At 47.5% G+C, this 23,053-nt stretch overlaps 2 protein-coding genes across 12 annotated transcripts in view; one reads left to right on the top strand and one right to left on the bottom strand.

The window, feature by feature from the left end:
- The window catches only part of NDEL1 (nudE neurodevelopment protein 1 like 1), a 50,346-nt gene extending 27,844 nt beyond the window's left edge, over nt 1-22,502 (top strand). Inside the window, exons 9-10 of one of the 5 annotated variants that reach the window (XM_067717140.1) lie at nt 9,292-9,351; nt 10,016-22,502. In XM_067717140.1, coding sequence (XP_067573241.1) covers nt 9,292-9,313 — 22 coding nt within the window. In that variant the 3' untranslated portion in view covers nt 9,314-9,351; nt 10,016-22,502. Of the gene's footprint in view, nt 1-727; nt 805-4,195; nt 5,446-9,291; nt 9,352-10,015 lie in introns of those variants that run through there. The other 4 variants (XM_067717138.1, XM_067717139.1, XM_067717137.1 and 1 more) reach the window with 4 other exon arrangements.
- MYH10 (myosin heavy chain 10) overlaps nt 12,386-23,053 on the bottom strand; it is a 134,233-nt gene continuing 123,565 nt past the window's right edge. For 6 of the 7 annotated variants that reach the window (XM_067717130.1, XM_067717134.1, XM_067717131.1 and 3 more), the window contains 7 exons: nt 19,472-19,600; nt 19,027-19,115; nt 18,003-18,126; nt 17,725-17,933; nt 16,338-16,446; nt 14,762-14,934; nt 12,386-14,014 (listed from right to left, as the gene is read on the bottom strand). In XM_067717130.1, the coding sequence (XP_067573231.1) occupies nt 13,870-14,014; nt 14,762-14,934; nt 16,338-16,446; nt 17,725-17,933; nt 18,003-18,126; nt 19,027-19,115; nt 19,472-19,600 (978 nt within the window). In that variant the 3' untranslated portion in view covers nt 12,386-13,869. Of the gene's footprint in view, nt 14,015-14,761; nt 14,935-16,337; nt 16,447-17,724; nt 18,127-19,026; nt 19,116-19,471; nt 19,601-23,053 lie in introns of all 7 variants that reach the window. The other variant, XM_067717129.1, reaches the window with a different exon arrangement.

Below are 23,053 nucleotides of genomic sequence, written 5' to 3'. Positions count from 1 at the left end.
GGGTAAATATCCCCACTCCCAGCACCATTATTAGACCTGGCTGGTTAAAAGCATAAATGACAGTTCTTGTAGAAGTGTAGCTTGTAGTTTCAGCATGAGAAGAAGCTTTCCATTTAAAAAAAGCCTTTGGCTCTAGAACTTGCCTGCTGCCTCTCACTCCAAGGAGTCTGTCTGTAGCACTGTTACTGTTTGGGAGAGTTTGCCAAAGTTGGTTTGCGTGCGTGTGCACGTATTGAATGTGTGTGTATACACTGTGCGCTCCTGCTTCCCTCAGAATCTTGAGATGAAGCAACGCCTTACCACGTAAACATAAAGCCTTATTGTTATGTATTGCTTTATGGGATTTGAAAATATTTTGTAAGTTCTGATTAGTTGAGGGCTTCTTGGAGTCAGGATTTTATCTAGTCTGATCACTTCAGTCCCTAAAATGCGGGTTGCTGGGCCTACTTCCCTTTTGTTGCTGTTTCCTCCAACTGCTACCAGCCGTTCATATCACTCATCCAAAAGGACACCAGTTCACATGCAGTGCAGTCATTTGAGTTCTCTCAAAAATGTTCTTGTTTTCTCCATAGCTTTTGTTTAGCTTCTTACGTATCACTTGTCCTAATTTTGTAAGCCAGTCTGATTTCTTTTGGGTTGGGTGTAGGTGAACGTAAACTAATTTTAGGGCATGGTGTGAAAATAGTATTTGTATTACTGTTTAATATGTTTTCCTTTCTTTTACTAGGCAAGAAAAAGTTATATTTCCCACGTTGTTCATGGGTAACTGAACTTGTTTGCTGTGCTCTTTCATTCTTAATCATGGTGTGTGGTGGAAGACAAGTTAACATTAACAAACTGGTTTTACTAACTGCATGGGGCTGACTGCTTTAACCAATTTCCAGCCCATGAGTGAGCTTTCAAGTTCCTGTTTGATTTGACTGTGCACCATTATTATTGGTTCAGCTGTGCAAAACAAAAACAAGTTAGCTGTAGTGGTCCTGGGGCGGTTGTGAAGTGCTCTGATGGTACTCCTGTTACAGGTGGGAGTGTGGTAGAGATGACGCCAGCCGTCTTGGGGCGGGGGGTTGGGGGTCACTGCCAGGCCCTGGGACCCGCATATGACTGCCTCCACGGGCCTGGGGTGCTTCCTGTTACCCAGTGTCTTCTGTTTTCTCAAAGCAGCACTAATGATATTGGATTCTTGCTGTGTGGGGACTTTCCTCTGTGCTCACGCTTGTGTTCCCTCAGGACACTGGAATGGTAGATGGGGACGTGTATAAGGGCTGCCTTCCTTTTCAGGAATGTAAATTTCAGTTTGCAGAGCCTGGGCCGAGGACTGGCGCTGTGCTGAGCTTCCATTTATCCATATAGCTGGAAGACTGGGGTCTGGAGTGTGTCTGCCTGCTCTCCTGAATTAGCTCTAGCCCAATCTCTTCCTTTTCTTTCCTGCCCTCTCAGGTGTACCTGTTCTTGCTTTGACAGATTTAGTCCCCATGCTTTATCTATATTGTGTTAAATTTATTATCCTCCTGACCAGCTTCTAAACATGCATTGGTTCTTTTCCCTCTTTCACGTCTTCTGTTGCCATTTACAGCTGACCTTTAGTTCCTTATCTTAGCTGGATTCTCTATTTTTCAGACTCCTACTAAACTAGATTTTTGTGGTATGATCAGGAAATTTTATAGCTTCTGGAACCTTTTTTACTTAGATGATTCCCAGATCTGTATCTCCATCCCTGCCCATTTTTTTCTCCATTCAGTCCTGTGTTGTCCACTGGGACATTGCCCTTCGGCTCTTTTGCTGCTCTCTAAAACCAAATGTGGTGAGTATGGAGATGTTTCTTTTCTTGGAAACCTTTCCTCATTGCACAGCTTTGCGGTTCCCTCAAAGGACCTCCCCAGACTGATAATTCTGCCTCTAGGTTCAGCTTTCTCCTTCTTCCTGGTCTTTTACTTACTGATTCTTGACTCCAAGAGGGGAGCGAGGTAAGACCCTGGGGGATTGTTATTCTCTCTCTCTCTCTCTCCCATAGAACTTTCAGATCCAGAATTCCCATTTCTGTCCACACAGAGAAGCTACGTTATCTAGTTTCTTGTTTTCCCTTTATATTTTGGATCACACTGCTTAGTTTTTCCATTAGAGCAACCTGCAGTGGGAGCACCAACGTGCTTGTTCACTGGAGCCTGTCAGGTGTCCCTGGGCCAGGAGGAAACTGAGAAAGGATAATGGCCTGGGCATCTGGAGGCAGGTTGTGGGCCCAGCTCCCCATTGACAAGCTCACAGGGTGCACTCAGGTGAATGGCTGGACCTTCTCCTGCTTTTGTTTCCTTGGCAGTATAACAATGGGGATGAACTTAACATTCCTTAAAGGTCCATTCCTGAAGATGCAGGAATCTCAGTCCTAAGCCTGCACGTGGAGCCATCCTCACATTTGCTGCTTTTGCACGCCTGTGGGACAGGCGCCAGGTTCTTCTTGGCACCCAGTAGTGCTCCCTTTCTGCCGAGTTTTGGGGACTGTCTGTAGCCCTGCCTTCTGCCATGCTCTGTGCAGCTCGGAATCTGATGTCCACACGTGTAAAGCTGCAGCTGTTTGTGAGGCCTGCCTAGTTAGTTCTCCCTGAGGTTCTAGGAGAGGCAGGCATCAGGGCTCTGGGACCAGGCAGACAAATGACAGACAAATGGCTTATTATGTGAGGGCTACAATGGCATGTGGATGTGGGCTCTGTCCCCAGAAGAGGCAAAGGCATACAGCCTTGGAGGATGGGGAGGGATGAGTTAAAGTTTTCAGATGTGATGAAGCTCAAATATCAGACCTCCCCAGCCCAAAGAGAAAAGAGAAAATCTTGAGTGTGCATCACTGAGGTGGAAAATGGACAACAGGGGGAGATTGCACTGGTCAGAGCCCCTTCTGTTGCTCTTGGCCTGTGCGGGTAGCATGATTTCCAACTCAAGATCTATACGCAGGTTAGTTTCTTCAGATGTTAACTGTTCTTCAAAGTAGTCAAGGGTCATTAGTCAAGTCTCTTTGCATGCCTGTTTCTCCAGGAGGTTGCCCTCACCTCTTCAGTGTATGAAACTGTCATCTTGATCTTGGTGGGGAATGTGTCTGTGTTTTGCTTTTTTAAGAGAACCTCTGTCCATGAGTCTGTATTCAACTCCCTGGGCCCCTCTGATGAGTCGGCCGGTGGGGACAGTGGTGGGTACGTGTGGGGCAGTCCGGCCCCTTGCACTTGGTGGCATCTCCCAAGTTGTGAGTGGGACACATTTTCCTAGGAAGTTTGTCAGTGTGGAAGGGCTGCAGTGGTGTCCTGAGAGGGGCTGCAGGCCTTGCACTCATTCCCTCATTGCTTCCTGAGGCTGTGCTGCTGGGCGCTGGGGCTGGGGCGGGGCTGGGTCCTGGCTGCAGGTGCTTGCGCTGGGCGGGGCTGGTGTCTCACAAGGTGGCAGAGAAGCCTACCCATCTGTCTTTGCTTGCTGAACAATTTTAAAAAGTTATTTTTCTCCCCCTTATTTAAGATGTTCCTGTACATTGTAGGAGATTTGGAAAACAATAGAAAAGTATAAAGTAGTAAATAAAATTTACCCACAACTCGGGGAAGAAGAGTAACTATTGTTCCATTTTCCTTCTGTAGTATATGTGGGGGTGCGTGTGTGTGTCCACACGTTCTAGATGTAGCTCTGGGTGGTAATGTCTAGCTGTGTAAGGGGCTGTAGTCCAGAATATATACTACTCACTGTTTTGCCTTCATATTATGGAGCATATCCAGTTTGGTAACCTGATGCTTTTTCCACCTAGCGTTAATTACATTCGGAATATTTTCCGTGCTGTTAAGAACCCTGGAATGTGTTTTTAATGGCTGTATGACATTTCATTGTTGGTTTGTACCCTTATTTATTTAGGTAGTTCCCTACTGGTAGACGTTTAACCTGCTCTGTTGGGAAATCAATCAGGGCTGTGGCTGCCACGGCCAGTGTGATGAAGTTGCCGAGAAGGGAGCAGTAGTGTCATCACCCCCAGGACCACAGGCTTCTCAAGTCTCTCACCAGCTCATGCTCTCTAGGCAGCTCTCTCCCCTGGGCCATCAGGATTCTGCTCTAGGCCGGGAAGAGGAATAGTTGTAGAGAGCAAATGAATTTTGCTGTGTGTCGAGTGATTTTAAATGACAGTCTCTCTTTCTCTTCCCTTCCTTCTCTGCTCTGGCCACCCCCACAGGGCAGTAAACGGCTTTGACCCGGCTTCTCCTCCTCCCGGTCTGGGCTCCTCGCGCCCGTCGTCGGCACCGGGTATGCTGCCTCTCAGCGTGTGAGTGCCTGGCCTCCAGGTCGGGGCTCCCGCCCTCCTGCAACAACCCAGGACACCCACGCCTCACCCCTCGGTGCCCGGGCCCAGCTCGTGCCCCTCCGTCTGCCTCCCCACGGCTGGCAGAGGGCAGGCTGCATGCAGTGGCGGCTGCTGGGCCCTGCCCAGCCCCAGGACTCTGCGCGACATCAATACTGGCTATTTTCTCTTCTCGCCGTAGTGCCGTTGGTTTCACATGATTGCACTTTTGTGGGTCACAAGGTGATACATACACGTATTACTTGGTCACTGGATGCAGAAGTACCCATTCATCACACCTGCCTCATAGCCCCCTCCCTGCTGTACTGATAGGATTTAGTTATGTTTAGGACATTGCAGATCTTCTAGAGGTTCTCCCCCAAATCAGGTCGACGTGTGCTCTCCTCCTGAGCTCCCACCCAAGCATCTGCAGTGCTCATGGATCATGTGTCCCCCACCTCCACCCCCATGGTTTGGGCCTGTTGCTGGCAAAGAGTCAGGAAGGTCACTGAATTAGGGAACATTTTCTGCACCTTCTGGTTTTACTTCAGCAGTTATCATTCCATAGACTAGCCTCCCAGAGCAGCAAAATGCCTGTCTGAGCCCAGGTGGCAGGAGCTTCTGGGACCTGGGCACGTGCAGGGCTGCGCCCCTGCCGTCTCCTCCTCCTCCATGTGCCTGAGACTCGGGGCAGGGGGTGGTGGCAACCTCCTCGCCAGCTCTCTGGTCCTTCAGTTAAATGACACCTTCAGAGTGTTTTTGTTTTGTTTTCAGAGGGCCTGTCCGTTTGTGTTAGGAAGGGTTGAGTGGCCTGATTCCAGGGGCTGGCTGGTGCCAGCCCCTGGGGGCAGACTGACCATAAGTGGTTGTCCCTGTGCATCCTTTGATTACTCTCATGCTGCATTTACTGTTTACATTTGTTTTATTGTACATAGGTTTGTAAACATTATTGCCTAAGATATTTGTATATAACTTGGGCTTTGTAGCTTTTATTTATTCAGAACTCATATGGCATGTTAAAGACTTATGATGGTGTCCTACTCTGGGCAGCTGTGTAGGATCATCACGTGGTTAAAAAAAAATACTCCCCCTCAAAAAAATCTTTTAATGTGGAAACAATAAATTTCACAGAAAAAAAAGAAAAAGGATTGAGGTTGCTTTATTGGGTTTCTGCCATCCTGGGAGAGAAGAGCTGGAGTTGCAAAGCCAGGTTCAAATGTCACTTCTGTTGTGACATGGGACACGGGGATGTGGACAGCAGCTGTGGAATAGGGCAAAGAAAATTCAGGCGGCCTCAGGATGTGTGAACAGGCATTCTCATGCTGACTGTTTTTTATTTATTTTTTTAAAAATTGAAGTATAGTTGATGTCCAGTTTTACACAAGTTACAGGTATACAATATAGCGATTCACAATTTTTAAAGGTTATATCCCATTAATAGTTATACAGAGTACCGGCTGTGTTCCCTGTGTCGTACAATACATCCCTGTGGCTTATGTGTTCCTCATGCTGGTTCTTGATGCTGCTTTGTGCTCCTAGCTGTGATTTCCAGGAGAGCCTGAGAATAGCCCTGGCCCCGTGTGGGAATCTGGGAGGAGGGACCGGCACTTTGAGGGAGGCAGCTTGCTAAGTCTTGGAGTAACCGCGATGGATCCAGGAGCTGGTCCTCCTGCTGGGCTGCTGTTCATGACATGTGCTGGTGTTCTGGGATTAGAGGTTACTTGGATCTGGGCTTCTCTTCTCATCCCTTGAGAGAAGGTGCCAGATGTTTAGTAGCAAGAGACAGGGTGACTGGACTTGAGGAGCGAGTTAACTGGGGCATCTGTACTAATGTGTCAGATTCTGAGCACTGCTTATAACAAAGAGCATAAACGGAGTAGTTTGTAGTTTGAAGACTGTATGTAAATGAAAAGTAAGTGAATCCAGTTCCTAAGTGAATAAGAAACGTTAAGGTAGGATACATTAAACATTTTTTCTTCTGTCAGTATGCAGGCAGGAATAGCTTCTATTAGTTGTTCCTGGAGATTTCATCATAAGTTGACTCACGAGAGACGCTTGCTTGTTCTGGTGTGTCTGTGCTGTGCCCAGCTCTGCTGGCCGAACAGTTGAAAAGAAAACTCCAGGTCTCTTACTGATGGGCAGACTCCCAGCTTCTTTCCCAGCCATCATTGGAAGGGTTGGATTAGATCAGAGGTTTCAACGTTTAGCAGACCTCTTTGTTTATGCAGGAACCCCAAATCTAAAACATAACAAACAGAGCTACTCTGGTTAAAGTAAGGATGAGTTCTGGAGCTTCAATCCTTTTCCTTGGCTCCCCAGCGATTTCTCACTTCCTCTCCAGCTGCACACCCCTGGGATCATCTCACCAGTTGTTATTCAGGCAGTGGCTGGGAGTAGGGCCCTGGCTGCAGGGGCCCACGTGTTATTCACTGATGTCTCACCACTGCTTTGGGTCCAGGAGAGCACAGGCCAGGTCCGTGAAAGTACGGAGTGTGCTGCTAGGCTTATTTCTGGCCCCTTCAGGACTCCCACATAGTTTTGGTTTTTGATAGCTGCAGCAGCCCTTGGCATATGACCCCCTGAGGAAGCTGGTTGATTCCCCAAGCCTCTTTTAGCTTTCTCCGTGGATTCCAGATCTTCCTCCACTTACAGTGGGATTACGTCCCAGTAAACCCACTCATTGTAAATTGAAAATGCGTTTAATACACTTAACCTACTGAACATCATAGCTTAGTCTCGCCTACCTTAAACATGCTCAGAACGCTTAGCCAACAGTTGGGCAAAATCATCTAACACAAAGCCTATTTGATAATTAAGTGTTGACTATCTCATCTAATTGATTGAATAGTGTACTGAAAGTGAAAAACCAAACGGTTGTCTGGGTGCAGAATGGTTGTAACTGTATTGGTTGTCGACTCTCGTGATTGTGTGGCTGACCGGGAACTGCCCTGTCCAGCATTGTGAGAGAGGATTGGGCTGCATATTGTTAGCCTGGGAGAAGATTAAAATCTAAAATTCAAAGCATGGTTTCTGTTGAGTGTATCGCTTTTGCATCATGCTAGAATCAAAAAAAATCTTAAACCATTGTAAGTCAGTGACCCTCTGTATCTGGTTCAAGATGCTGCTTTGTACTTGCTCAAATAGAGCATTTGCTTCCTGGTATGAAGGTTCTACTAACTGCTTGCCTGTATAGCTAAAGATCCTCTGAGTGGGTTCTCCTCCTAGGGCTGCTCGATTGCCAGGTTTGCGTGGCTCACACTGAAACCTTCAGGAATGAGCTGCCCCTGGCCTGGGTCCACATGGTCTTCCCTGCGTGGAGGGGGCTGATTTTCCAGGTGGCAAAGGACAGCTTCTTGTCTCCAGCTATTTTCGTCTCACCACCCATTCCCATCCCTTGCTCCTGAAACATCTTCCTGCATAAAATAGGAGCCAGCTGAGTGGCCGGAAGTGATACCCCACCAACCCAGTGAGGAGCCAGAAGCCACAGCTGGGGTGTTGAGTCACGAGTAGGCAAGTGGCAACTAGATACGGTGACCTGGGCGCAGGATGAGCTGGTTTTGCCTCGGTCTACAGATGGGAAGGCGGGCCCAGGGTTTAGGTGACTGGCCTAAGCTCACACAGCTGGTTCACGGAAGAGCCAGGTTTGGAAAGGAGCCCAGTGGTTTTCTGCTGTCTTCACCACCTTGTCAAACTCGAGGCCTCGCTGGCCTTGACTGTGTCTCATGCCTCAGGAGGTGAGCTGATTCTGAACGCTTGGAAGTGATGTGCACGAAGGCGACACAGCCTTTGCAGTGGGAGGAATGCGGCCCATCCACCCTCCTCCTCTCCCAATCTTGTCTGTCGTGTGTGGACTCTGTTTCTCTCAGAAGCTGTCTTGGAGACGCCATTAGCATCTCCTGCAAGCCAAGGTGGAAGCTGGCACCTCTGGGGAAGGGGACATGACCTGGGGTGCGGCAGTGGCTTTAGGGGGCAGCCTGTAGCCAGGTCTCTCCTGCCTGGCCGCTGGTGGGAACAGGGCCTAAGGGGGGTTGGGTCCAGGCTGTCAGTTGTCCGCACTGTTTGCCTAGAGGATGCTAAGATAAGCCTTTTCTACATTCTGACTTTTACTTCATGGGTTGTTTTTCTCTCTATATTTGCCTCAAAGTTTGAAACAAATTGAGAGCACTAGCTTGGCCTTTAAAATTTGAATGTGTTTACTGAATTCTTTTCTAAAAATGGGAGCGGGGGCAGGAGGCATCTTTGCAAATCATTTTCCTATGACTTAGAGCATCTTATCTAACAACTGGTCCCATGACTTAAAAATATGATACATAGGAATACAGTAGCCCGTTTTTAATTTTAAGGAAAAACAATCTCTAGTAAATATTAATGTAACAGACTTCTTTTATGAGATAGTGCATGTGAAGAGGCAAATTTGAAAACAGAGCGAAGCTTATGGTGCTGGTGTTTGTGCCACATGGGGTTATGATTTGGAGTCATGCTTTATCCTGCTGCCCACCTGCACCCACAGGAGTTATGTTAGTGTTTGGAAACTGAACAGATGTTTCACTTGTTTACCTGTGGGGTGTTTTCTAATCCGGTATCAAGTTTGCTGCCCCCATTGAAATATGGGCATTCTGCTTGGGTCATGATATGCAGGTGGAGGCCTGGGAATGAGGTGCTGGGCTGGCAGGACTGGGCAAGTTTTCTGTGCGTGGATCAACAGCGACGTCTGTGTGAGGCTCAGAGCCTTGTCAGTAGATGGAGCTATGAAGCAGTTTTTTGGTTCTAAAAAAAGTGAGTGCTTTAACTGCCCACCCTCCCCAGCAAATCCTGCTGTCACCTAGAATTTAGGGGACTAGGTACACTTTTACATATTGGTGTCACTAAATTAGCCTCTGTAAGTCTTGACTCAATCTAACAATGTGATAAGCTGTAACAGCTCTTCATCTATGGTAGTAAGAACAAACAAAATCGGTCTCAACAGTACTAATATAAATGTCTGATGGCAGGGGAATGGAATGGTTGGGATGACTTATCAGCTGAACAAAAGACCACAGAGCCACTGAAATGTAAGTGTGCAGTTGTGCTAATCTGTGGGAATGGAAATGATCAATGAGGACACAAAATAGATGAACATGCAATTGCAGCTTTATAAAAAAAAAATCAGAAGTGAAATGAAAAGATGAAAATAGTTTACTATTTGTCAAGGGTTCTAAATTTTCCTGTAAAGTTGCTCAAATTTTTTAAAAATTGAAGTAACGAGACTGATTTTCTTTCACTGCCCCAGTTGGTCTGAAGAATTGTGCTGAGTAGTTCTGAGAGTTGACCAAGTAGCACAAAGCAGGGGGCTCCCTGACCTGCCAGATGACCGGGCTGAGTCATACTTGGGGAAATTTTAAAGTGCAGGTTCCCCCAGGTTCCACCCCAGCGCCAGCCTAGTGAGGAGAGTTCTGTATTTCATGGACTCTCAAACGTCAGCAATTATAAGACACACCTTTATTTTGTAAAACGGTAAGAAAAATGTGCCAGCTGGAACTATGAAAACGCCTATCGTTTAGACTTTGTATTTATTGAAAGTCTAACAGACTTCTTTATGCAGATTTTCATCATATCACACTTAATTCATACACAAAAAGGAAAATGTGAGAGATAGTCCTAAAACTTCATTGTGATTCCAACGTTCTGAACTACATTTTGACCCAGAGTTGTCCTTGTCCGTGTTTTCCCAAGCAGTGTCATCCTCTGCGCTGCGGTGAGCACTGGTGATGCAGTACTTCTGAAAAGCATACTCTACTGCTGGCTCCAGAATTTTACTCTAAGCTGCTGACACTCATTCTACAAGATCTGACGCTGGGCTTTATTGACCTTACCAGGAGTCAGGCAATGACAACCACATGACAACTGCCACCTCCTGAAGGCGATTATGAGATGCATGAGCTTACACGTGAGAACAGGAGCATCTTAGCTTCTGTGCAGTGTGGTCCTTTGAAGGAGCCAGCGCTCTGCTTGGATGTCTCAGTCAGACCCAGTGTTTAATAGTCTGATTATGTCACGTTACCTCTTGAATAAGGCTTCGTGACATCCAGTTAGCGGGGACGGATTCCATTATTGGGCGACTTTGAAAAAAATAAACAGACCTCACTGCTGTAGTGCATCAAACACGAATTTGTAGTCTTGGTGTTAGGGGTGAAGGGCGTGTTCATACTTCGTGCGTGTGGTACGTAGGCACTGTAATTACAGTTAACGTTGTCTTTGGAAACTGGCGTCATGTCATTATATCTTTATAGTGTTTCATATTAGATTTCTGAAAAGAACTGTATGATTTGCTAGATTTCCAAATGACAGGTGGCTACACGAGGAAGTAGACTGCCTGGTTGGTCCTGACCGTGCACAGGACATAGCATTCTTGCAAATGCTCAGCCTTTGGGAAAGCTCTTGGTGAAGATCTTTTCCCTCCCAGAGCGACTGGGAAGCTTCTGTGGATGGGGACTCGCCTCGGGTCTCAGCCACGGGCTTCACCCAGGCCTGCCTGAACTAGGGGGAGTGGAGCCATGTCTCCAGTTTCTAAAGATTCCAGCCTATGGCCTGTTGTGACTTTTTTTTTTTTTTAGGGGCGGGGCAGGAAGTGGTGGTTCCTAGCCTCAGACAACCGTGAGCTCTTTTCTTCCGCAGTCTTGACAGACATGTCTATTGTCATAGCAACGTTGGCGTCAGGAGGAAGGGGCCATGGGTCAGTGATACCCAGAGCCATAGGGAGGGCCGGTTGTAAGATATCGGTCTTCTAGCTCATTTCATCTTCATTGAGGTTTCCAGGGATGGGGAAGATTGGTGACAGAAGTAAATGTGATAGGGCACTAGTCTTTCTGATATCAGAATGCCCAGGACAGTCAGGCTAGGCACAGATGTGTTATCCGTACCAAAGTAATTTAGAAGAATTTCCTAGAACGTCTGCATTAAAAAGAGCAGCAACTGTGGTGTGGCAAGGGCAGAAAGAGCATTTAAAGTGTACGTGACAGAGTTAAAACCCCAGCAGAGCTCATCTAAACTTCATTTCCACAAAAGGCTAAGGCTTTCCCACGTCTTGCCTGAGTCCTTCCTCACGATGGACCATACACCTGTGGGGTGGGAGCTGGCCTATTGCTTTGTCTTTGACACTCAGAGCCCGGCTCCCAGGGATTGGAATCTGTTCATGTAGATTATATGTTTCTCCTGATAGGCTGAGTAGTTGGGAAACAGTGTGACATTAACACCAGTTAAACCAGCCAGCAGGGAAGGATTCTTTTTGAGAAAAACAAGCCTCTGAATTCCACAAACCCCTGGACTGAGATACTGAATGCAGGGGTGAGAACACACCTGAGAGACGGTAAGTGCAACTCACCTTTTTTTCCTATGGTAGTGACACAGGAGAAAGGGAACACTTTTGCCCATTTTTCACATCCCCACAACTGCCGAGCAGCCTAGGTATATAGTTCAGACCACCAGAACCAGCCTAAGCTGAGCATATCATGGAAAACCCCCCAGCATTCTCTACATGATTGTGTTCCCCTAGTATCTCTCTCCAGCCTGTCCTAACGGGCTCACAGCTGCCCTTGGATCTCGTCGCCGAATCCTCCCAAAAGCATTTTTAATATGCATCCTGCCTGAAAATGTAGTCTGAAACGTCTTGGACCTCTTAATCCAGTAATGAGCTTCATTGGTTGGTGACTGGAAACCCTCCTCAAGGCTTCATCCTGCAGCCCCGGATTGCTCCCTTCTCCATTAACAGTTGGCGCTCCAGCTCCAGCAGCCCTTTCCTTCCTGATGCAGCTACACACGGAGGCCACCGGTGAGAACAGGATCTGTCACCACGACTGCCCAGACTTAGCCTGTCATCCGACAGTTTCTGCGAGTGCAGTGCCCTCAGATAAAAGCAGCCTGGCTGTCAGCATTTAAACTCTCTGTAGCTTCCAACCTCCGATCAGACCACAGGTGGGAAATCGAGAACAGTAGGTGAGAAAACAGATTTCACATTCACATGATTATTCTTGTTTATTGAGGTCTGTTTATTCTCAACGGGTGCTTTTTCCTCCAAGTAAATATCCAAGTAAATAGAGCAGGCGTAAATATCTATAATGAATAAATTTATTGTCTTACAAAAATCATTGTCTAGAAATATGGGAATACAAGAAAAGATATTTGCAGTCAGGTGTCTGGTGGTCAACAGCCAGTACAATTCATAAAGGGGGAAAATCAAAGATTCCAAACCCACATGACAAATTCTTCCTAACAGATGTTAAAGCTTTTAACCCAAAAGGTTTGTGTTTTCAAGCATGTTGCAGAGGATCAAGGATTTATAATTAACACTGATTCATTGTCACTGAATGTTTATAATACCACTTTGACTAGAGAGGTACATGATATATGAAGCACAGTCAAAACTTAATACATTAGATTGTTACAGAGGCAAATAATATATTTAACATTGTCTTAGTACTGTAGTGTCTAAGGCACTTTCTGTAATGTCAGTTTGATTAACTAGCAACCAAAAACAGAATGCTAAATGTTCACTGTAACACTGTCCCAAGGGGGAGGGGAAAGGAGAAATCAAAAAGGAGTCACATCCACTGGCATGTCAACATTCAGGCAGGTGGCATCTGTTCTCGAGGTTCTGTCAACCTCATCAACAAACTTGGAACAAGTCTCGGACACAAAACCAATATTCCCATTTTGGGCTCAAAGCAGCGGCTGAATTTGCAAGGTCAGCATGAGAGCCTGGCTGGCGAGGGAGGGTATCGCCCAAGCTTCTGCTCCGGGGCCTGCAGCTGCTCGCTCCAGAAGCGAGGAGCACACGGGGGAAGCCGGGGCCTCCGGAGGCCCTCCTGCAGTCACTGTGATGGCTGCCCCCAGGGCCTCAGCTGGGTGGTGGCCGCTGTTCTTCCTATGCACAGACCGGGCCGAGGACAGTTCACGTGAAGAGAGGGGGCACACCACGACTCGAGGGAGGTAGGCATGGCCACCCCACACGGACGCCGCGTCCCCACATCCAACCCACCCCTCCTAATCTCTCCAAAGCCCCTTTCACAGTTTGCTCACTGAAATAGTGTTGATCATTATTTGAAGGAAATGAGAGCTACAAGTGCAGTTTAGGTTCCACAACGTTCTAAGAGACTTGACGTGGCTGAGGAGGCAGGGGCCACATGAACACAGAACTAAGGTTAAGGTAGCTGTCCGTAAGACAGAGCATGCAGAGCGACTGGGCAGCAACCCCGGGGCTGCCCCAGCGACCGGCAACGGGGTCTAGAGTTTGTTCGAAAAAGGGTTCTCTTCTTAACATGTATTATAAAATGGTCTCTTGATGGATATATGGAAAATAGACGCAATCATGAGACGATCTGTTTAGTATGTGTAGGTTTTGTGTATATATATATATAAAAAGGGGAGCAATTGTACCTAAATCTGAAGCAGGAGACAGTCGTGTAGGCTGCAAGTCCTTAAGACACAGTTAATCTCTCAGGAGTCGTGCGGTTCGCCAGTCCCCCAGATCTGCAGGGGGCCCCAAGGCCCTTCCTGCCTGTCCCTCGGTATGGCCTCCGCCGGCTTCCTCGGATCTACTCAGACTGGGGCGGCTGCGTCTCATTGACATCACTGGTCTTACTTTCTGTGTCGTCATCCGACAGCTCCAGGGAAGCGCCCTCGATGTGCAGCTGGCGCCGGCCAGATCGGCTGGCGGAGAAGCTGATTGGGCCTCCTCGCCTGGAGAGCAGAGAAAGTGTGTGGGCACGACCGCAGCAGCTCGTGGCTGGCAAGCCGTTCAACCGCCTGACGACTCAACTTCCAGCCCTTCCTCAAGACGCACCAGCTGGGGTGGTGGGCAGATCAGGAACAGCTCCGTGCTTTCCCACCTCTCCCACATCCGCCTGCGGGACGTCATCCTGGGAGGGCCCCGGAGCCCTGGGGGTGGCTGGCCTCAGCCCCCTGCTCACCATGGGCCAGCCTCTCCCCAAAGGGTGGAGAGTAAATGCTCTATTTAGGCTTTGTGGGCCACCTAAGGTCGCTGTTGAACACTCTTTGTCTTTTTACAGCCTTTATAAATGTAAACACCATTCTTAGCTCCCTGGCTGTACAGGAGAGCAGGGCGCAGACAGGATCTGGCCCATAGGCCACGGTTTGCCAACACCTGTGCTAAGCTTTCCTTCTGGGGGAGAAGGTGTAGCCTTGGCTCCCCGTGTTCTGCCCTCACCCGGGACGCGGACAGACACCTGGGCTGGCTCCCAAGCCTCGAGCCATGTATTCGCACAGCCCACTAGCAAACGCGGAGCAAATGAGTGGGCCTGTTGCTCCTCCATCCTCAAGGACTACTGACGGTCAGGGATCCTGAACAGCTAAACAGGCAAGAACGAAGAGCTGGACAGGAGCCTGAGAAACCACTGCACCCGGAGCCCATGGACGCAGCTGTTTGCAGGCTCTGGGTGTGACCTCACGGAGGCCCGGGGCACTCACCTCAGCCGGTTCTTCAGCGTGCTGACCTCGCGGCTCAGGCCCTCGTTGGCCTCGGTGGCGTCATCCAGTTCCCGCTGGAGTTTGCGCCGAGACGCGTTGGCACGTGTGGCTTCTTCCTCTGCTTCCTCCAGCTGCCGTTTGAGCTGCTTCATCCTGGCGTTGGCCTTCTCCATCTCGGGGAAGTTACACGAACCAAGTCACACCAAACCGGTGAATCCAAATTTGGCATCGCTGCATCCTGAGAGTGTCAGCATAGGCCTCTGCCCTGCCAGCCACGCGAGTGCACACACGAGTGTACCCACACACACGGCAGGCATATACACGTGCGAGTGCACTGATACACAAGACTGGGGCCTGGCCCAAGGCCTTTTGACCAGCCTGCTATTCTCAGCAAAACCATGTCTATGCAGCAAATTATGCTAAAGGAAACTTAAAAAAAAAAAAGCACACCCGCTTTTCATCCCTGAGTTTTCTGCAGAAAAATGACAGTTTAGTATCTTCACACGAGTGCCCTATGGGACTGTGAAAGGGAAGGGCTAGTCCCGCAAGACGCAGAAGAGCCAACAGTGTGGACAGTCTCCAACCCCAGGAGATGCTCCATTCATTTTACACCTCTGTTCAACACAGGTGTGTTGACGTTCTGTTTGATTCAAGTACAAAGCCACTCTGGAAGACCTGACAGGAGAACTCAGCCTGCCCACTGGATCCCTCACTCCTGAACCACAGAGACTGGCCAGTGCCCTGCGGGTCCAGGTCACACCCACCCAGAACTGCCCTCGGTGTTGCTAGGCCCTGAGCGTGGGGGTGAGAAGGGAAGGCCAGGCTGGGTGCCCGACTGGAGCAGGGGAGGAGGAGAGGGGGGAGGAGGAGAGGAGGAGAGGAGGATCTGGGCCAGAGGCAGTGGATCCTCAGCTCCAGCCACGGCGGCAGGTCTCAGAGAGGACCGAGAGCCAGAGGAGAACACAGCCCCCACCCAGGTTTTAGCCAGTGCAGACCTGACCACAGTCCAAAGCCCTATCAGCACATGCCCTTGGCACTGAGAAAACAGATGCCTGGACGCAGACAAGGAGGACCACTCGGGTTCCACATGCCGTACATTTGCTTTCTCTTCCCTTTTCATTCAACAATGTATCCACCCCTCCATCCAGCCAACATTCAGTGACTGCCAGCTGTGCCCAGAACTATTCTAGGCATTCAAGAGATGACAGTGGGTGAAACAGGCAGAAATCTCTGCACTCATGTAGCGTCCATTCTAGTGGAGGAAACATGATAACTTTAAGGTCAGTCCAGGCCTCACACTTCAAGCCTTCCTGACGTGCTCTTGCCCACTCCGGGGCACTTGGGGGGACTCACGGGGCAGGGCCAGGTCCTAATCACCTCTGTATCCCCAGCACCCGGGAGTGAGTGGCAGGAACAAGGAACAGCACATGTTTGTTGAAACGTTAGAATGAAGAGTTGCAAATAGCTCTTCCTCATTCACCTAGTCAAATGGTAACACGGCTGGTTTTGCATCCGTCTCCTTGCTACAGCATTTAGAGTGGAAGACGTGTTCCTCCTACCTGCCTTCTGCCCTTACCTGTTCTTTATACTGGTCGGCGTGGCGGCGTTCATCCTCGACCTGCATGAAGATTTCCTTCAGCTTCTTCTCGGTGCGACGGACTAGTTTGTTGGCGGCTGCTCTTTCCCTGTGAAAATGATCAACACGTTAGTTTTCCCAATTCTTGAAATGAATATTTTTTTTAAGTCCTTTTCTCTGGAAGATGGCATTTGTTAGAGTGCTTTCCGGGACCTCTGTATCATCGTGATCAATATGGCCCAGAAACGTCCCCCTTCTGGTCAAACTGTGGATTGCCTTTAATGTATTCTAATGCTTGACAGGTAGAAGAACCGCATTATTCCTTCACCACGTCGATCACTTTGTTTAGTGATCTGCCGAAGATCAAGTGTTACATACAAGCTACCTGTCACGTATTTGAGTGTAGAGTTTTTGAAGACAAAAACCTTAGTTGGTTACTCTAATCTCCTAACTTTTCAGCCTGGAAAACAAAACAAAGACTCAATTTATTAGGCAATGGTTTCAATTTAAAATTTACTGACTACGTACGAAGATGCTAGAGCAGCTGACACTGAAACAACGCCCCCATCCCGCCACGCTTCACGTAGGAGTCAAAGCACCATGTTTCTAGACAGGCCTCCACTGTCCCACATGAAGCAGAGGTAGCTTATTTGTAGGACTCCGCTGAAAACAGAAAAAGTTCTTTTGTTCCTCCACAAATGTTATGCAAAAACGATAGTGATGGAGTCAGCTGAAAGGGCGAGTCATGTTAATTACAACCAACAGCAAACAAACCCTTAACTGTTAGAGTTGAATGCAGGGGCAAGTCTGGGATGCCGGTTGCAGAGGATGTCAGGCTCTGAGCACAGACCCGCATTTCTGGGCTCCAAGCTCCCTGACAGGAGGGTGAGCTGAAGGGCTGCTCTAGCTCTGGCAGGCTGTGATTTCTATCCTCACGGATTTGTAAATGCCGGCCAAAGGCTGTGTTGTGCAACTCCTAAACTTAGAGCGGTAACGACAACAACGGAGACTGTCGAGCAGCCCCTTCCGCAGGGAGAGAAAAAGCTTGTATTTTTGTCATACTGCATTTCTTCTCTGCCAACAAATTGTAGCATTTCACGTGATGCCACCAACTCGGGCAATCGACTTTGGGTAGAGATGTAAACTATGGAACCAGGAAGTCACAGGGCACAGTGCGATGAGCCCTCAGCTGTCTGGGAAGAGCTGACAGGTGAGCCCAGCGTACCCTGAGGGCTCACACCACCACCTCTCTGGTTACGTGTGTTCTTGTCATTCTTCCCCTGCCAAGGGAGCCCCCATGGGACAAGGGGCATGTCTGTGTCATCTCTGACTCACAGGCTAAAACCTGGACCTGGTCTGTAGCAGAGACACTGTAAAAACCTCTTACTTGGCCTCCTGCTCAAGCTGCTCCTCCAACTGCCCAATCTTGGCTTCCAGGGCTGAGATGGTGGCCTTGAACTTGGACTTGACAGCACCCTCCAGCTCCTGCAGCTTGGCCTTCAGCTCCTTGTTCTGCCGCTCCAGCTGCTGGCGCGCATTGTCGCTCTTCTGGGCGGCGCTGCGCTCGGCCGCCAGCTCTGCGTTCAGCGTGTCCACCTGGAGAGGAGATGGGTCAGTCGTGCGGGGACGGCGCGGCCCTCCCTGGGGCGGCCGCTGCGTGCCCACCTGCAGCGTGGTCTTGCGGAAGCGGTCGTTGAGCAACTCCATGTTGCTCTGCTCCTCTTCAAGCTCCTCCTCCAGCTGTGCTATCCGTGCCTCCAGACGCCGCTTCTCATCCAGCAGCGCAGACCTGCCGGGCGAGGAGGCAACAGCTCAGAATCGGTCTCCACGGTACGGGAAACTCGAGGGCACCTCCACCCACCCTGCTGCTGGAAGCCGAGCAGCACTGTTGACTTTTCTCTTTCCTCTGTTCCCACCCCAATCCGCCATGCCTAGCTGGTTACGCTTCCAAACACACCGCCCACTTCTCTCCATCCCCAGGCCTACCACCCAGGCCAGGCCCCATCATCTCTCGTCTGGACCGGTGTGCAGCCTTCCCGCTGACCGCCCTGCTGCCTTCTCCAGCTCTTCTCGGCAGCCAGTGTCAGCTTTAAAAGTGCAAAAACATCCTGGCATTCCCTAGCTTTTCTAGTGCACCGAGATCAAATGCCAGGTCCAAATGATGGCGTGCTAGAAAATGACCACGATGAATACTCAGTACAGTAATTGAATGGAGAAAGCAACCTCTTAATTGGAAAAAAAAAAAAAAAAAAAAGAAGGGCTTTTAATGAAAAATGCATCCAGGGTAAGGTAAGTCTAAGGAATGTGCTTGTCAAACGTAATGAATCTGAAAGCGAGGACTTGCATTGCAAGGCTGTGCACCCTATGGAAACCAGGCTGGTTCTGAATGTCTTTCCTGCACACCTATGTGGGCATGACTGGCACAGGGACGTGTGACCTGCCGGGGTTGTGCAGCCAGCCAGGGGCCGAGGCAGGCAGCCCGGAGGCTCAGCATCTCGTGCTCATCTTTCCAGACTTTGAACAGATGAGCAAACCAACTACTGACTCCTAGATGCCAGACGACCCCCATGGCTGTCTCAGTGCCACGGGCGTGCCCCAGGGGAATGGGCCCAGTGCCCATGAGGAATGGGGGGGGGCACCACCGATTGTGGGATGCCCGTCCCTTCCCACCTGTTGCCAGGAGACTCACTTGCCAGAGGCGCTGTTGGCGATCTCATCCGCCAGCTCATCTCTCTCCTGCTCGGCGTGTCGGCGGGCTCGCTCAGATGAGGCAAGTTCCTGAATAAGTTCAGACCGTGATGGAAGCTCTGGCTGGTAACAGTTTCCTCAAGGGTGAAATCCGACAGTGCCTGTAGCTGCGGCCACCTTGCTTGAGGCACTAAGTGTGCCTCCAATTGCAGTCAGACTTGAGAAATTACCCATCAACTTCTCTGACGTCAGCCAGGTAGAACAGTGTCAAAGTATGACCACTTTGTTTGCCCAACTGAAGCAGTAAGATGGTCCAATACCATATTAAACGTGGATAGTGAAATTACACTAGGCTACAAAGATACTAAAATATAGTTATCTGGTCTTAGAGAAATTTCAAGGGCAGATATATTTTTTTAAACAAATGGATGAATAAGTAAACCAACCTCCTGCAGTTGAAGGATTTCTGCTTCCAGACTCTTCAGTTTCTTTTCACTCTCTTTGGACTGAGCAAAAATCTCATCCCGGGATGCACGAGCTTCTTCTAATTCACGTTGGTAGTCCTTCATCTGAGCCTAAGATTAAATAGGAAGAAAGTTTTGGGGTAGTGTCCATTCTTAGTTTTTAAACATGATATTTTTCTCCAGATTATAATATGTATGCATTTATTGTAAATATAAAAGTATGTGGAAGTGACAGAAATAAGACAAGAAAACATTCAGGCCAATATCCCTTATGAATACAGATGTAAAAATCCTCAACAAAATAGTAACCAGTTGAATCCATCAGCATATTAAAAGAATTATACATTGTGTGTATTTATACACCTTTATACCCCACCATCCAAGTGGGATTTATCTGAGGAATGCAGTGTTGATTTGATATCCAAAAAATGAATTAACTATATGATCATCTCAATAAATGCAGAAGCAGCATCTGACAAAATCTAACACCTTTTCAATATAAAAACACTCAATAAACTGAAGGAAACTCTGATAAAGGGCATCAGTGAAAAACTAACAGCTAATATACTTAATGGTCAAAGATTGAATGCCTTCCTCTAAGATAAGCAATGAGACAGGGATGCCTGACCTCGCCCCTTCTGTGTAGCACTGTAATGGAGATTCTAGTCAAAGCAGTTAGGCCAAGACAAAGAAAGAAGAGACATTCAGATTGGAAAAGAAGTAAAACGAGCTCAATTTGCAGACGATATAACCTTACATATTGAAAATCTTAAGGAATCCACTAAGAAACGATTAGAACTAATAAACGAGTTCAGTGAGGCTGAAGCCTCACTGATCGATATATATATAGTCAGCTCTCCATATCTGTGAGTTCCACATACGCGGATTCAACCAGCAGTGGATCAAAAACATTCAGGGGAAACAAATTCTCAGAAAGTTCCTAAAAGCAAAACTTGAATTTGCCACATGCGCAGCTATTTATATATCGTTCACCTTGTATTAGGTAGTGTTATAAGTAATCTAGAGACGATTTAAAGTATACGAGAGGATATGCATAGGTTATATGCAAATAATACACCATTTTAGCAGGGTACTTAGGAAGGGAAGGAGAGACCTTTTTTTTCTCCCCCCCACCCCACCTTTTTTGGTTGTGCTGCACGGCACGTGGGATCTTAGTTCTCTGACCAGGGATTGAACCTGTGCCCCCTGCAGTGGAAGCGCGGATGCCAGGAAGTCCCAATACAGCATTTTACATCAGGGACTTAAGCATCTGAGGATTTTGGTATCCATGGAGTAGGGGGGGGTCCTGGAACCAATCCCCCTTGGATACCAAAGGACAACTGTACAAAAATCAATTATATTTCTATATACTAACTATAAACAAAGCAATTACACTTAGCATCAAAAAGGATAAAATTTAGCTAAAGTATAAGACTTGTACATCAGAAACTATAAAATAAAGCATCGTTGAAAAAAAATTAAAGAATAGCGAAATGAGTGGCATGATAGCCATGTACTGTTAAGATGGCAATACTCTCCAAGTTGATCTTCCAAGTCCAAGTCAACACAATATAAGAATCCAAGTGGGGGGCTTTGGGGGTTGGTGGGGGGAGGCAGAAATTGACAAGCTGATCCTAAATGGAATTGCAAGGAACCCAGAACACAGTCATGAAAAAGAAGAACAAAGTTGGAGAAGTCACACTTTCCAACCACAAAACCTGCAGAGCTAGAGTAATCAAGACTGTGGTACTGGTGGAAGGACAGACATAGAGATCAATGGAATACGACTGAGAGTCCAGAAATAAACACAAGTCTGTGGTCAGCTGATTTTTGACAAGAGTGCCAAGACAATTCAAGAGGGGAAAGACTAGTCTTTTTAACAAGTGGTGCTGGGACAACTGGATATCCATATCCGAAAGAATGAAACTGGGTTCCTATATGAAACCATATAACAAAAATTAACTCAAAATGGATTTAGAAAAAGAGCTAAAAATATAAAACTCTTAGGAGAAAACACAGGACTAAATCTTCAGGACTTCGGATAAGGCAGTGGTTTCACAGACCTAACAAAAACAGAAGAAACAAAAGATAAATTGGACTCCATCAAAATTAAAAACTTTTGTGCTGTAAACAATACCATTGAGGGAGTGAACAGATAATCTAGACAATTAAAGAAAATATTTGGAAACTGTGTATCTCCTACAAAACATCCAGAATGTATACAGAAATGTTACAACTCAATTACTGAAGACAACTCAAAAGCTTAGCAGAGGACTGAAAGACATTTTTTCCCACATATGATATTGGCCAATAAGCACATGTAAAGCTTTTCAACATCATTTGTCATTAGGGAAACGCAAATCAAAACCACAATGAAGGACTTTGCTGGTGGCGCAGTGGTTAAGAATCTGCCTACCACTGCAGGGGACACGGGTTTGAGCCCTGGTCCGGGAAGACCCCACATGCTGCGGAGCAACTAAGCCCATGTGCCCCAACTACTGAGCCTGTGTGCCACAACTACTGAAGCCCACGTGCCTAGAGCCCGTGCTCCACAACAGAGAAGGCACGCAATGAGAAGCCTGCGCACCACAACGAAGGGTAGCCCCCGCTTGCCGCAACTAGAGAAAGCCCGTGCGCAGCAACGAGGACCCAACACAGCCAAATATAAATAAATTTATATTAAAAAAAACCCACAATGAGATACCACTTCATACGCACTGGGATGGCTATAATTAAAAGATGGACAATATAGCAAGTGTTGTTGAGGATGTAGAGAAACTGGAATCCTCATACATAGCTGGTAGGAATGTAAAATGTCGCTGTGGAAAGACCGGGCAGTTCCTCAAAGTTAAACAGAATTACCGTATAACCTAGCAGTTCCATTCCTAGGTATATACCCAAGAAAATTGAAAACACACATCCGTACAAATATGTGTGAACGTTCATAGCAGCAGTATTCATAGTAGCTAAAAAGTCAAAATAACTCAAATGCCAACTAATGAATGGATTAATAGCATGTCCAAACAATGGAATATTATTTGGTAATAAAAAGGAATGAAGTACTTATTTATGCTACAACGTGGTGAACCTTGAAAACATGCTAAGTGAAAGAAGCTGGTCACAAAAAGCCACATATTGTAGGATTCCGTCTGTATGACATGTCCAGCATAGGCAAATCTAGAGACGGAAAGTAGATTAGTGGTTGGTCAGTGTTGGGTGTGGCAGATAGTGTGGAGTCACAGCTAATGGGCACAGGGTCTCTTTGAACCAAAATGTCCAAAATGCGACAGTGGGTGATGCTGACACAGCCCCTATGAATATTCTAAAAAACAGCAAAACATGGGTAAATTGAATGTTGTGTGAATTATATCTCCATAAAGCTGTTAAAGTCATAGTAATATAATTTATATTCTTTGTAATTAGCTGGTCAAAGTAAAAACCTTTGTATTTAGCTTTTTAAAAAAGTGTAAGGAAGCAAATAAGCTACTCATAAATCTATTATCCAGAGATGACGTTTCCTTCTAAACTTTTTTCCTAAATGTGTACATCTACCTGTCTATATAT

This window comes from Pseudorca crassidens, chromosome 19 (genome assembly GCF_039906515.1).
Source record: "Pseudorca crassidens isolate mPseCra1 chromosome 19, mPseCra1.hap1, whole genome shotgun sequence".
In the NCBI taxonomy this organism is placed as follows: domain Eukaryota; kingdom Metazoa; phylum Chordata; class Mammalia; order Artiodactyla; family Delphinidae; genus Pseudorca; species Pseudorca crassidens.
This window is presented reverse-complemented; position numbering and strand designations above follow the sequence as displayed.